Source organism: Eutrigla gurnardus (genome assembly GCF_963514095.1).
Source record: "Eutrigla gurnardus genome assembly, chromosome: 14".
NCBI lineage: Eukaryota > Metazoa > Chordata > Actinopteri > Perciformes > Triglidae > Eutrigla > Eutrigla gurnardus.
In genome coordinates, this window is record NC_139937.1 from 13743178 (window position 1) to 13757817 (window position 14640).

The 14640-nt window shown below is 45.4% G+C and overlaps 1 protein-coding gene across 19 annotated transcripts in view; it reads left to right on the forward strand.

Annotated features, from left to right (window-relative positions):
* Positions 1-114: 114 nt before the first annotated feature.
* The window catches only part of rims2a (regulating synaptic membrane exocytosis 2a), a gene marked incomplete at its 5' end in the record, with an annotated part of 127899 nt that continues 113373 nt past the window's right edge, over positions 115-14640 (forward strand). For 17 of the 19 annotated variants that reach the window (XM_084026310.1, XM_084026291.1, XM_084026308.1 and 14 more), the window contains one exon: positions 115-323. In XM_084026310.1, coding sequence (XP_083882436.1) covers positions 115-323 — 209 coding nt within the window. The remainder of the gene's footprint in view (positions 324-14640) is intronic. The other 2 variants (XM_084026297.1, XM_084026298.1) reach the window with 1 other exon arrangement.

The window sequence follows — 14640 nt, forward strand, 5'->3', positions numbered from 1 at the left end:
CCGCCGGTTTACAGTTTGACGGCATGAAAAGTAAAAAAATATCACCCGGAATGCTGCTGGTTGACGGTGCTTTTCTCGTTTTTTGTTGTTGTTTTTAGCCTCTGTGTGTAAAAGATGTCTGCTCCACACGGGCCCCGGGGCGGCCCTGGCCCTGCTGCTGCTGCTGCTGCCGCCGCCGCCGCCGCCGCTGCTGCTGCCTCAGCGGCCGGCGCCATGCCGGAGATGCCGGACCTCAGCCACCTCACCGAGGATGAGAGGAAGATCATCCTCGGTGTCATGGACCGACAGAAGAAGGAGGACGCGAAGGAACAGTCGATGTTAAAGTAAGAACGGGAGCGGATGGTGCTGTTGCTGCTGCTGCTGCTGCTGCTGGTGGAGGTGGTGGTGGTGGACGACCCCCGGGTTTCTGTGGATGGTCATTACAGTGTGAATGTGTGTAATTGTCTCTGTGTGAGATAACACTGGTGGATCGCGTTGCCTCTTGACATCCAAGCTTAGTCGTCTCCTAGCCGGTGGGACCGGGAGATCACTCCTTCACCTCGCCTGCTTCTCACTCCCCGTTTAGGAAGCACTTTATTTCAACAACCGAGTGTCATTTTTTCTATATAATGCGGCACACATTCCGACCTCTGCCCCCCCCCACCCCACCACCCCACCACCACTTTGTTGTAGCTATAGCTTGTTGTGTACTATAATGGGCTGGGTTAGCAGCAACGGGCGCCATTTTCACGTAAAAAGCACGTCAAATTGCTTAACCTTTCCACGCGAACGTCACCGAGATTACACAATACGACAGTGGACAGTGGACGGATCATTTAAGGTGTCCTTTGTGGCAATGGCGCACGCGGGGTGTGTGTGATTTCAACGTTAAAGTCTCGGTAGATCTGCCCCCCCTCCCTCCTCCTCTTGTGTACAGATGTCGCTCGGAGCTGTTTCAGCACCACGGCGCTATCCACTGTGGGCTTTTACTTTTTAAGGTGGACCGGCTCTGTTTCATCATCCCCGCTTTAACCTTTACTGTGCGAGCCATAACTCAGCTTTATGGTGGAAAAATTACACTCTGTCGTCTTTGCCCCCTGCACATAAAAACACACACTCGATTGATGTATTGTTAATTAAAAAATTCGGTTTGACCTTAATAGGAAAGCACAGGCTGATGAAGAGAGAGAGAGGGATTTCCGGGTGGTTTCCTTAAATGTTTCCATCCTGTTGATTTTCTTGTAGTTTTTTTCCTCCTTCAATGAAAGATAATGCTCGTGCTTGCATGCTTGCAAACCAGGATGCATTGGTTTGAGACTATTTCATTTTGAATGCAGCACAGATGTCTACATTTCTAGGCGATGGCCCGATGTGTTAATCTGTCCACATTTCTGCTCGAGATCTCTGGCAGGTTTTCTGTTGCTGCAGCCTCCCAGCGCTGCTAGTGACCACAGTGTGAACGATGTGTGCCACCATCACTGGGAGCTTTTTCAGAGGCATTAGAGCCCTTTTGGTTTCCATCATCACGTAAACATTTGCACTAAGGCCGCATTCTTAATGGAAGTGGAAGTTGTGCGGTCCCTACCTAGTGCTGCTGCATGATAAACATGACTCATGTACTCCAAGACACGGCTACCTCAGCCGCTGCGGTGTGTGCCGTGTGAATCATCCAGGCCTTTTCCGCCTTCCCTCCCATTTCGCTGCTTCCCCCCTTTCCCCAATAGCTGAGTGTTTTTCTTATTCCTCTTTCTCTGAGGTAAAGGGGATTGTCACTTTTAGTCACTCTTAGTCTGACGGTGATGTCAAATCCTTGTCATGACTGAGCATGGGCAGAACATGCAATGTATTTGCGAGGGACATGACTGATTGACTGCTTCACCCATAACGTTAGTTACCTCTGATTGCAGGCTGAAGACATGCAAGACATTGGAGGTCAAAGAGGCCTCAGTGTCAATTGCGTGCAGGTTAATTTGCATAAGAATTAGGTTTCCTGTATGGCTCCTCTCCTGCATGCCTTGGTTAGCCGGGGTTTTATCTTTCCAGCAGAGCTATACTGCTGACGCTAAACGGCTGACAAAAGACGTGGAGTTAATATTAAGGGCTGGCAGCCACCATTTTGTTGTGTTTCAGACATTCTGATTGGTCAAATTAAGTGTGCGGGAGACCTCTTGATCCCCTTTTTTAGCCTAATAGTACATTTTCAGTCTCACCATTTCATACAGCAAGGCCATATTGGTGCTCATTCTATATGTACAAGGTGACTCATCATGAGTCATCACAACAGTAAATCCCCACTTTCTTTACCTATGAATCACACGAGCATAACGTATCCTAAAGCAGCATTAACGTGCTCAACCCTGGCATGGGTACGACTGCAGTGGATTAACTCGTCGTCGGACGGTTTGTAGCTTTTTCAGCCGTGTCGCAAAACAAACACCCACGCTGCATCATCCGACCCTATAGCCCGTGCATCGGCGCTGTCGCAGTCACGGTCCAAACCCACGGCGGCTTGGATGGCTTTGCGGGGAAAGTGGCGGTTTGAACATGGAAGTGTGTAATCTAACAGAGGGAATCCTGGGAGGATGGAGGGATGGAGAAGAGAGAGGGAGAGAGGGAGAGAGAAGCCTCCAGCTGCAGGGCTTGCCAACTTCCTGTCATCTCATTGGAGGTGCTACAGAGTGCGTGGATGGAAATCCAGTGCTGCTGACTTGCATGTAATTAGCTCTCTCTTAGCCTGCTCATTCTTAGCAGGCATGTGTATACATGTGTGTGTGTGAGTGTGTGTGTGTGTGTGTAGAAAATCGATAAGAATCGATTTCCCAAGGTCCATAAGGCAAACGCTCTACATATCTAGAGCTCATTCTTGGAATTTTGTCCTCGAAAGCTTCAGACATAGAAGCATGTTTAGTACATTTCTTCATACAAAATATGTAAAGAGTTGCTATAATTAAGCATGGCTCCAGGTGCATTGTTCCATTAAAATGAGCTATCGGCTATCCTGGCTTCCCATGCACCAGCGAGTCTCAGAGCAACACGGCAATGATGGGTTATGGGACCCCCACCCCCATCCACCCCAGACACTTTGCATCCCACAGGCAGGCATCAGCTGCCAGAGATGGGGTGACCCACAGAACGCCCGGGGCTCCACTTCTCCTTTCTCCCCTGCTCCTCCAGTCCTCTTGGGCAGCTTTTCCTGGTTTCCCATCCTTACTCGGACTTTGTCGTTCACACCTCTACCCTTTTAAGCTGTGTCACTGTTTCTAGATTTCTTGCCGCATGTTTGGGTTACAGATATTGTTCCGTCACAAAACATGCTATCATCAAGTCTTATTTTTAGTCATCTTTCCACTTTGAAGACCACATGCGTCCCAGTAAACTTCCCAGTTCCACCTCTTCCTTGGGACAGTGTTCAACTCATGAATTGGGGGGACTGTGTCATTCGCTCAGGGACCTTCTTTGACAGTGCTAATTATAGTGACTGCCTTGTAGGAGGGACTCCCACTAAGAGGCAGCTATTCCAGGCCTCTGAGGTGCCGCTCTGCCATCTATTTGGGCACCCCCGATTTATTGCACAAGACGAAGGATGGCCGGGTTCTCGTTCAGTTTCCTCTTGAGTGGGAGCATCATGTGTTTTAGGATGTTTTATCTCAGAGATGAACATTTTGTCATTTTTGTCCCAGGGCTCCCAGTTTTTTACATTTTAGTTTTGACTTTCATGCTTATTTTTTTCAATTAATGCTTCAGTATTATTTTGTATCAATATCCAGTAACTACTATAGTGCCAATATGACGATGATGTTAGTCGGACAGACCCCAAGCTAACACCAATAACAGTATCAAAATATATTCTTAACAGTTCTGTGAACTTGTGTATTACTCTTCTATTGAATTGGGATACTCAGAGACATGATAATAAGAATGGTCAAGTGGAAGTAGCAGAGATATCCTGACTTTTATCATCCATAATATTAAACTCATAATATCAACATGGCAGCTAGACCCTCCCATGGCTGGTAAAACCAGCGTTTCAGCGAGTTTGTAACATACATTTCTGTTAAACATGACCAAAGCTATCTACACAGAAGACATTATACAACTATTTTCATTGGCTAAGTAGTACTCTGTATCGTCTCTGTTTATACTATAACTGTACAACGGGAAGTTGTAGTGATGAGGATCCAATTAGACAAGACATTCATTATTTAATTTGGACATTCATAATGAATGGAACTATAGAGTAAGTGAATTGTTTACATGACCCTTAAAGAGGTTAACCTGGGGATCTTATTTTATTGATTCTACTTCAAAATCAACTGGTTTTAGTACGAACTGTATACTTTGACACGATGACTTGGGAAAACTATTAATGTTGCTGGTTAATAAGCAACACAGCTATGGTGAGAGGTGTAGGGGGGTCGGTGTGTGTGTGTGTGTGTGTGTGTGTGTGTGTGTGTGTGTGTGTGTGTACAACATGAAGAGCATTGACCTAGAATTAGCTTTGATTGATCACATCCCATTTCCTTTTTCTGTTAGCCCCATCCCCCACCACACATGCACACTTCGTCTCCCGGTCCCGGTCATTTATCTGATAGAGCTAGAGAGCTCAGTGTACCAGCTGGGGTCAGAGTATAGAAGCTCTGTGTCCCCGGAGGCTATAGGATCTTAGCCCCTCTGAGAGAGTAGCAGTGCTAGAGTGCACCCACGCATGCACACACACACACACACACACACACACACACACACACACACACACACACACAAACACACACGTTTTACAGGCCTAGGCATCAGTGTTGTCTTTTCTTTGGCTCACGACAGACATGACCAAGCAGAAGATTTTCTAGGCACTGCTGGTTGACCAGAAGCTCAGAAAGACCTTAAATAAATAAAGTGACCACAACTTGTTGGACAGAGACAAACCTGGCAACCCAGAGAAAACACGGTGTCAGCAAACAAGAGCTAGAGGCAGAGAAACATTTCCTGGTGCACTGTAGCTTGTGTAAAGAACAGAGGAGCAAATTATTTACCGAAATCAAAGTGGAGTAAAACTGTCATTGTCAGGGTAGCAAGAAAATATGAAATGGTAGAGAACCAGTCAAATATTTCTTGAAACTATACTGAGCTCCTTCAACAATTGATAGCGTAACATAGTATAGTGTATGTTGTCGTTTGCTTGCAGTCTAAATACATGTTCATGCCAATAAAGCAAATTTGAATTTGAAAAGAGGGAGAAAGAGAGAGAGACAGACAGACAGAGAGACCTATGGTTGTGAAATGAGGCGAGGCAATGCTCAGCAGCTTCCCACTGGACAATATACAGTACACACACACACACACCCACACACACACACACACACTCTCATTCTCGCTCTCTCTTCCTTCCTCGTGTTCCCTTAGCTCGCTCGCCCATGCTCGCTCGCCTTCCCATGCAAAGAGCAGATTCTGTCATGAGCGTTCCAGAGACTCCCATCCCCCATCACTTTCCCCAAGGGAGAGGGGGAGAGAAAGTGTAAGAGTGGATGCTGTCTTGACTCCACGAAGCAGAACGCACGCCAAATGAATACATCATCGTGCTAATTAAAGTAACAATGTGTTTTGGTTATGGAAGGCTGGCACGTTGTCAAGTAGTTTGGCTCAGCTGGACGGGAAATCTGGTTAGAACACAATTGGCGTCATTAAAATGATATATAATGCGTGCAATATTTATAAACATATTTACAAGTAAGCATAAGCTGTGCCGTTGTGGGAGTGAAGTGCATTACTCTCGTGATGAGGTGCTCTCCTATTCATCTACCCTTTTTTTCAGCCATTAACGTATTGTGTCCTATCTACTCGTCATTGAGTTTTTCTTCATACATCCCCAGTTGGCTGAAAGTGTGGGAATATAGTCTACTGTGCTACAGATCTACCTTGGCTGAATTTTATAGGATCAAGCTGGTGGTAGTTTTCTTGTTCCCATCAAATCCTATGAATAGCAGACATTTGAAGTTGTGTGAAATGATGAATGCATGTTTAATATCGCCTCTCTGTATAGCTCTGTTGTTGTCCTCACAACTACTGAGAAATTATTGTTTTCTTCAGCTTGCTAGTTGCTCTATGATGTCCAATGTGCTGGGCTTGTGGACACGGAAACAGCTGCCAGACGCAAGGTGGATGAGAGCGGTGAGACTCAAGCGAAACAAGAAAGTCACATGCCATAAAACCCAAAACAACGAGCTGAAAGACTCTTAAATGTGACCAAGAGCTGAGTGAAGCTGTAGTGTGGGCTCATAATTCTTTGTGGGTTCCCTTTACACAATACACATTTAAAATGTAGATTTATGTAGCTTTAAAACAGCTAATGTTACTTAAAGAGTGAGGATTTGTTGATGACTACTTCTATAAGAGGGTTGGTGCTTAAAATGTACTTAACACTCGTGAAATGGCACTACAACATACATAACATTTCACTAAGAAACACATATTTTCATTGTTTGAGAGATAAGACACAACTTTTTTCTTCAGTGAACATCCTTTTTATTGAGCAATGAAATAATCTTGAACCCTATGATCTTCATGTATTTTTGTATTCTGTATTTTTTTTAAATCGGACTCTATTTCTTAACTTCTCTACCATGATAGTGAGCTATATATCTATTTCAAATCACTTGTGATGATGTATTCACATTGATCGATGATTGTGATTGTTGGTTTTTTTAACCCGATGTGATAAAATCCTTTATGGTGTCATCCCTAGATATAGGAACATGTCACTAATGTCACACTGATGTGTTTAGTTAGCGATCGAGCTCTACGCCACTGATGATGTTAAATCAGGCATTGACTGCACCGATGAAACTTGTTCGTTGATAGTCAATTCTTTGCTTGTTTCAACATGTTCTTACGTGCATTTTCGACTGGGCGAGACAGAAAAGGATGAGCTAAGACTGGGCAGGAAAGGAGACGAGAGGACAGTGTGGGACAGGTTAGCATAAGAGATAGGGGAGGAAATGAGAAGGGACAAGGGGAGAAGAGAGGACAGGAAAGGAGAAGAGGACATCAGAGAGAAACGAGAGGAGAGACATTGAGGTCTGAGATGCTATCGGCTCTCGTTGCTGATATGACAGCCTCAGTCCCCATTGACGGAGCAATCGGCCTGCCATCTCCCATAGCCTGCTGTTCTCCTGCGTGGCACAGCACAGCATCGGGCTCTATTGTCTCCCAGGCCTTTGTTCTAAATAACATCTGCATTCGTCAGCATAGGTTTTATTCTCTTCTCGGCTCTTATCCCTCCAGCAAAGTTTGAAGGGATTTTCCTCCCCCTGGCTGCGCAATTTGCAATGCCCTTGGCAAAACATGACGGTGGGAAAATATTTTTTAGTGTATGTAAAGTGACATGTGCACTCTGCTGTTCCACTGTACGTGTTAAATAATTAGTCAACAGCGCCTCGAGCTGCTGTAATTCTTTGATAAGGAGCTGTATTTAAGCAGCCAATGTTGGATTGGTAAAATCATAAGCAGGCGTCTTGTATGTTCAGATCAGTTCACGTCCCGAGATCGAGAGCACATCGTACTCCAGCTCGCATGTGAAACATGTGATGCAATGTATTCTTGTCTTCAGATGAATAAAGGTTTAAAATGTATGATTGCAACGTTGGCGACTAGTGATCCTGGACTGAGTCAGAACAGAACTCAAGCACAGCTCCAGTACTAGAACATCTGGCCTGATGTTACATAAGCCTCTCAGCGTGCTGTGCAAGGGTAGCCCCAAATGGGAGCATCACAATGTGATGGAAATGCCGATAGAGATGAATATTAGCGAGAGAAACAGGAAAAAACAGGAAAAAAGGAGATGAATGGGAAAAGGTAGCCTTTAGCCGACGAGAGCAGAGAGAGTAGAAACGTGGAGGCGAGAGGGGCCACTTTGTCACTTTTATGGCCGTTCCCATCCACCCTGAGTGGAGTCGGTGTGGAGGAAGATATACAGCATCCGACCCTCTGAGGGAAGCCCGGTGCTGTTGTTACGTGTTGGTACACTTAAGAATCGTTTGTTATAATTCCTCAAAACCAAGCAGGCTAGTGGCATCATGGTAGTGTGTGAGGCTACAGAGTGAGTCAGACCTCAAGACCGTCTGCAAGGTGAATCAACAAGCTTGTGTTGAGCATTAAATACACAATAGTTATAGGCTTAAGGTTGATACATTTAAAGGGTTATTTACATTGTGGAAAATTAGATTGAATAATTGTTTGATTTTTAGAATAGAAGAATCGTTCCGAATCATAAAATAGGAACGGACAGAGCTAAACTTTTACTTCCTGCTTCCTGTTGCGAGCTCTAGGTTTACATGTTGCCTATAGTCAGCTGAGGCTAAGTGGTATCTGCCTTCTTATGTAAAAAATATCATAAAACTAGTGTCTTTTCAACGTCAAGCTAGGTCCGCACCTAGCTTAGCCAACGGCTAACACAGCCAAACTAACTTTCTAACACATCAAATGAACGTGTGCTGCCGCTAACGAACGAGTTCTTGAAGTTTTTCCATCGAGACCAGGACACAACGCGACGTTAGACTCGCCCCAGAATGCAAGCTCATACATTTCATGTGGGCCACCTTAATAAGTTCTATTTTTGGTAAAGTACGGCCCCAAATAAGCTTGTTTTCGTGATGCAGATTCTTATAAAGAGACACGGCACAGACCTTTGTTAAGACACTCGCCCTAGTTTCTGACCCTAAAACTAAATAGAAAAGTCTAGTGGAGATTGGTTGCTACTTTAAAATAACAGTTTAGGTCGGTGTGAGAAATGCTATTCGCCCAAACGAAGGTTAAAAATGAAATGAGTTCAATGACAGCAAGCAATGCTTTGCTCTGTGTGTGAGTGAGCTGGCATATTTACTAGCGGTAGTTTACACAGGGCGCTCTAATCTTTCCTTCCCTGTGTGTGCGTGTGTGTGTGTGTGTGTGTGTGTGTGAGTGTGTGTGTCCGTCCATGTCCTGCTCATTCAAGACTCAGCTGGTTGGAGCAGGTGCAAGCTGGTGACTCAAACACATGGATGCCGCCTAGCCGGTCCTTCTAATACGCCTTTGTGTGGCCAAAAAAAATCCCCAAACCATCCAGTGCTTTCTATAAACAAATACAGCCCTCCCCGTATCCGTCCAGCACTCGCACACAGACATACCAGACTCTCAATGAAACACCCACACACTCACACACGTTAGCTCCACAGAGGCAACAGCATTCAATATGTAATGATAATGCTAAACTTTACAGTGTGCTCATGCAATTCCTGCTCACTTCACGCAACCACTTCTCTAAACTTATTTCCTATTAAATACATACTGTAATTGTGCGGTATATATTTTTTATATTGCTGTGAAACTGCTTGTTTTTAACACTCTATTTTCTTCAATTGACTTCCTGTTTAAGTATTTTTATTGAGCAGTTCTATTTCACATACAATTCACGACTAATTTTCATTTTACATGTATTCTCATAGCATCGCAGGCCTTAGGAATATATATGTATATCTAGCTGAGTTGACCGGGACTCCGCCTCCTCATAATATCCCCATCACACACATCACGTATCATATTACAACTTTTATTGCTCTCTTGTGCCATCATACTTCCCCTCCCATCGCTTTGAATTGGTTATTGTTCCTCGAGGTCCTGGCAGGGGTCAAAGGTCATACGCTGAGTGGCATTACAGTGCTCTACATGTACAGTAGATGCTGCTGTAGGTAGATTACGGAGGCAGCCGACTGACATAAATAAGGGAGGATAAAGAGCAGCCGTTATCATAACGTCACTAATGCAGCCGCGGCCCTTATATAAGCCTGCTGTTTGAGCGCTGCACACAGGCACGGCCGTGTAACCTACACTAGGACATACTGTACAGCATATAGACTACTGCTCCCACTGCCTAGGGCTGAAGGTGGCTTTGTGGGCGCTTTAAACGCATTCTTCCTCAGTATCTGTATGTGTGCACGCGTTAGTGTGTTCACGGTTGCTCGGATTGTGTAGTCTTGCGTGTGCTACAGTATCTGCCGTGGAAATAACAGTGAAGAGGCCTGTTTTTCCATCCCCATCATCTGACACTGATCAGGGGAGAGAGACACACACACACACAGAGAGAGAGAGAGAGAGCCGTTGTTGTGATCCCGGGATCGTGCTCCTCGACCGAAGTCTGATGGAGGATCTCCCGCTAATCCCTTAATATCACTCGTCCCACTGAGATACTGCCACCATCGCCATGGTGATGATGAGGAGATGGCCTGGATGTGTAGTAGTGGAACGTGAAGGGAGGGGGAGGGGAATGGGGGGGTGCTCCACGGAACCATAGAAATCCTCCTTAGTGAAACATAAATACAATCATTTGAAGTAGTATCTCAGGAAATGCAGGCATTTAAAGTCGCCAGGCATCAGGCCACGAGGAGGGAGGGGAGGCGGGGTAGCCGGCTTGCCTGTGTCGCTGTAGACGGCGAGGAGAAGCTGGTCGCCTCACCCTCAAGTGGGCGGCTGCTTGGTTGGCTGCTTGGCTTTAAATCTGCGCAGAGAGGCGGCTAATGCAAGGGAATCCTTTTGATTTGGGATTTTACAAGCAGTCGATGTCAAACAGATCTCTATGCCGTCGGACAGATGTTGAGAGGCAGCGAGTTCAAGTTAATTTCAGCCGTACAGTACTGTGGTCTCATCTGTTTATTTGACTGAACGTGCCGGTCTTCAAAGCCCCCCGCCATGACACGTCCTGTGTCGTCTTAACTTCACAAGGGTATCGGACACCGGGGTGTGTAACATCATATGGCATCTATAGCAATATTTGAGCAAAGTGATGGGTGTAACCTGCTCACAGGGAGGCGATATCAGATTGCTCTTGTGCTTGACCGCCATGTGTACTCTGCATGCGGTTTAGTTAAGCAGGCTAATAGTGACGTGCTGTAGCGATGAATTGGGACAGGAAGGAGGAGAGCAGGTTGGGCCAACAATAGGCAAGAGATCTATTACCTCTCTATTGTTAGCCATGGCCGGGCTATTATTATAGCCCAGAGTGAGACACAGACAGCTGACTGCAGTCTCGGTACGGCCCACCTACTGCTCCCAACCAGCAACAACAACACAGAGAGGTTTTATGCGTTTTGTGGATTAAAACCTGAGATGCTCCAGTTCCAATAAAACCAGGAGGAAAGGCTGAAACTAGACATTTGCTGACTATGAGACTGGAAGTAATGTGGAAGTAGCAAGACTGGACAGAATTGGTGCTCGAGGAGCAGTGTGATGCTTCACCGTGTATAGTGCAGGCGTAGAGGAGGACATGGAGCTGGCCTCTCTGTCTCGGCTAGTGGAACTAGAGATCGGGCTAATGTAAGAGAGGGCGGCGACCTCGCCGTGGCTGAGTTTTCTCGAGTGTTCCCAGTGGAACTGCTGAGCTGTGTATGGGAGGAGTTGTGACGTTGGCTGGGACAATGTCAGCTGCCAAGAAAGTGCTGATCACAGCCAGAATAAAATGTATCTGTGTCAGGATGAATAAAGCAGGCTGACGGGAGAAGCAACCAAGCATTCGCATACAAAGGCGGACACGTCGGCGTACACACACCATTACCGAAGCAAATAAGCACATATGTGCAAGAAGACGGCGTGTCACTCCCTCGGACTAAATGTTTGCTCCTATAGTTTCCTACCGTGCAATAAACTGGCTGTATGAAAATGAACACTGCGCATATGTTTCCCGTAAGCGTTGCATGGAAATACACTTGTGAATGTGTGGGCTGCCGGGTGATTAGCTGACTCGTTGCCACTTGGAAATCTCTCAGGATGGGAGATATGGAGCAGCTCAATTGAATCCTGGCAGGTAATCTAAGGAAACAGATGGATTTTTAGTTATATTTGGCAGCAGATTAGCCACTTCCCCGTTGCTCAGAAAAATCTGCGGTTGCCAACTCTTGTTTGACAATCTGAATATTAGTCCTTGGTCAGGAGGTCTGGCCTGCGCGCTGTTAGATTGCCTATTCTGATGCGTGTGCCCCGCGGATTCAATCCTATCTGTGTTTTCTAAGGCCCAGCTGTGGTAGCTGGCCGACCCCTCCACGCCGAGGCGCTTGCCCTCTCGCCGTCCCTCCTGCCCTGCCTATCGCGCCGTGCCAGCACCCCATGCCAGAGGAAGTTATCAGCACTCCCCCCCCCACCCCCCCACCCCCCTAATCCCCTCCGAGGTGGAGAGAGGAAGCGTTAAGTAGCACGTCTTCTGGCATTTATTAGCAAGGTAGAATGAACAGGTGTCTCGAGACCTAATCGCCTGTCTTTAAACGAGCTGCTATTTTTAGTGCACACTCCTTTTCTTGGAGATTTTTCGGTGGAATGTACAGTAGAGATGGTACAATAGGGGATTTCTGTTTTTATACATCCTGCAGGGATGATGCTGACACGGTCATACACTGTGCATGTTGATTTTCCTCATGTGGCCGGGTGGAGTACGGTAACACATTCTTAAGGGACTTTGGGGGCAATATAATGTGTTCGGAGTATCTGTTAGATTTTACAGTCATTACATTCATTCTAGTTTATTCAGTGTTGTGTCCACCCTTTTCGGACATTTCCTTACAAATACACACAATATTGACGTTCATACACATTGTATACACTACACTAGTTTTCTTTGGTTGAGCTTGTTCTGCCAAAAACAACCTGAACATAACACTTGACCAAAGAAGAAGAAAAAAACAAAAAACAGGAAAGGCACAAATTCAATCAAACATGTAGAGATCAGAAAAAGAGGAAGAAATTAAATACTGTAGCATAAACAGTAAATAGCATATGATGAATAAGTTATATTAACAAAAATTGATATAACTTATTTCCATAGTGGTTCTACTTCCCCCCCGAATCCTGTAAACAATCAGTTCTACATTACAGATGTCACAGAAATCGTTAATTTTTATTGATACAAAAATATTTTTTTACCTTACACTACTGTATGCACCGACATTCAGTTTGTATCTCACAGTCACAGCAGGACAAGAACCAAATCCAGCAGTGCCACGGCCTCCAGTGATCCCTGAGTGGTTTCAGACGGACATTAACCTCATCTCCTGGCAGCACTGACTGGCTGGGATGGTGTTAATGATGTATGTAGTTGGTATTTACCCACTGAGCCAGATTACTCCCTTATGATCTAATTATCACTCAGTCTGTAGCAGACTCCGAGGGCCTGCAGGGTCACTGCTTAGCCATGAGATCCTCTATGGCAGATTTTCTACTCCAGGGTCGGTGCCAAGCTGAGGCTGCATCTCACCATCTCGTTAAACTGTTGAGCGTTGTGGGACGCCGATATCGGACTCTCGGGTTGTTTGGGGAGGCGTTCGCGGCATCTCGTTGCAGCATCTCTGCTGGGACGTGCCATGGAGTGAGTCTGGAAAGATGAGTCAAGAAAGAACGAGCGAGTAAATCTAGATATACACCTTCATCACAAACTAACTGTCCACAGAAGCGAGCGCTCACGCTTTAAGGGATCTTTAGCTGTGGAGTTGGAAGGGAAAAGTCACCATTTTCATGAGGAGAGCGCCACCGCTCTACATCTAACCACACCCCTACTGTTCTCAGCAGTTCCACCAACATCCGGCTGACTTTTGAGAGGGAAATAGAAAGCTTCTGAGCTGCAGTTTGCTCAAAGACAGGATTAGAGGGAGTGAGAGAGAGACCTTGGAGTGACTGGCTGGGCATACCCGGCACACTTTGGGCAGGGGAGGTGTTGTAATTGGAAAGTAATTACACCTTGGGTGGCGTGTGTGGAAGCCCAGTACAGTGTGACAGAGGATACTGGCTGCTGTTGGTGCCTAAAATGAACAGAATGAGATTGTTATTGTTGATGTTAAGCCAGCAAACTGATGGAAGTGCTTTTTTTAAATGTCATTTTTAGACATTGATTAATATTGGTACAGCTGGTTGCGCAGGGAAAATGTAGTGTGCCGTAGTTGCTACCAGCATTATTTTCTGGTGCTGCCACCTAAATACGCTGTATGTATTTTTCTGGAAATAGTTTAAAGGATAAGATGGTGATTGTAGATATTCACTAACAAACCAAAATAATGTGATTTGATTTGTTTGTCCTTTCGTGGAATTTGTTGACAATAAGAAAATACATACTTGTGAATACATTCAAATAATAACTATCATTAAATAGTACAATAAAGTATCATTAGCCAAAAGAGGTGATTCACTAACTAGCAGGGATGTACGGTATCCGATGTAAGTCACATTATAATGTCAGTAGAGCGAATAGGTGGTTCAGCTGACTGCTGTTTTAGGCCACTTGGGGGCAGCGCAGCATCGACATATTATCACCTTATAGAGTGGGCGTGGTGAAGATGTTACAAGCAGTTGTCCATTTACACATCCAGCAGACACAGAGCAACATCAGCATTACACTTTGGGTCGTGCATGTTTGAGTGGTTTGCATTTGCTCTCCACGTTGTTAGCCAGCTAGCGGCTAACTGTGTGTGTTGATGACCAAACCATTAAAGCGGTGCTCCTATTTCGTAAAAAAAAAAAAAAATCTTTCTTTAGATGTACAATGACGTTCATTTGATTCCATCTCACAGCTGCCTGTCAAACAGCTTTAGATGCATGTTGCTGGAGCTGCTGGTGCATGTGACATGTCACCAACCTATTTGTCGACTGAGCCAAAGGAGG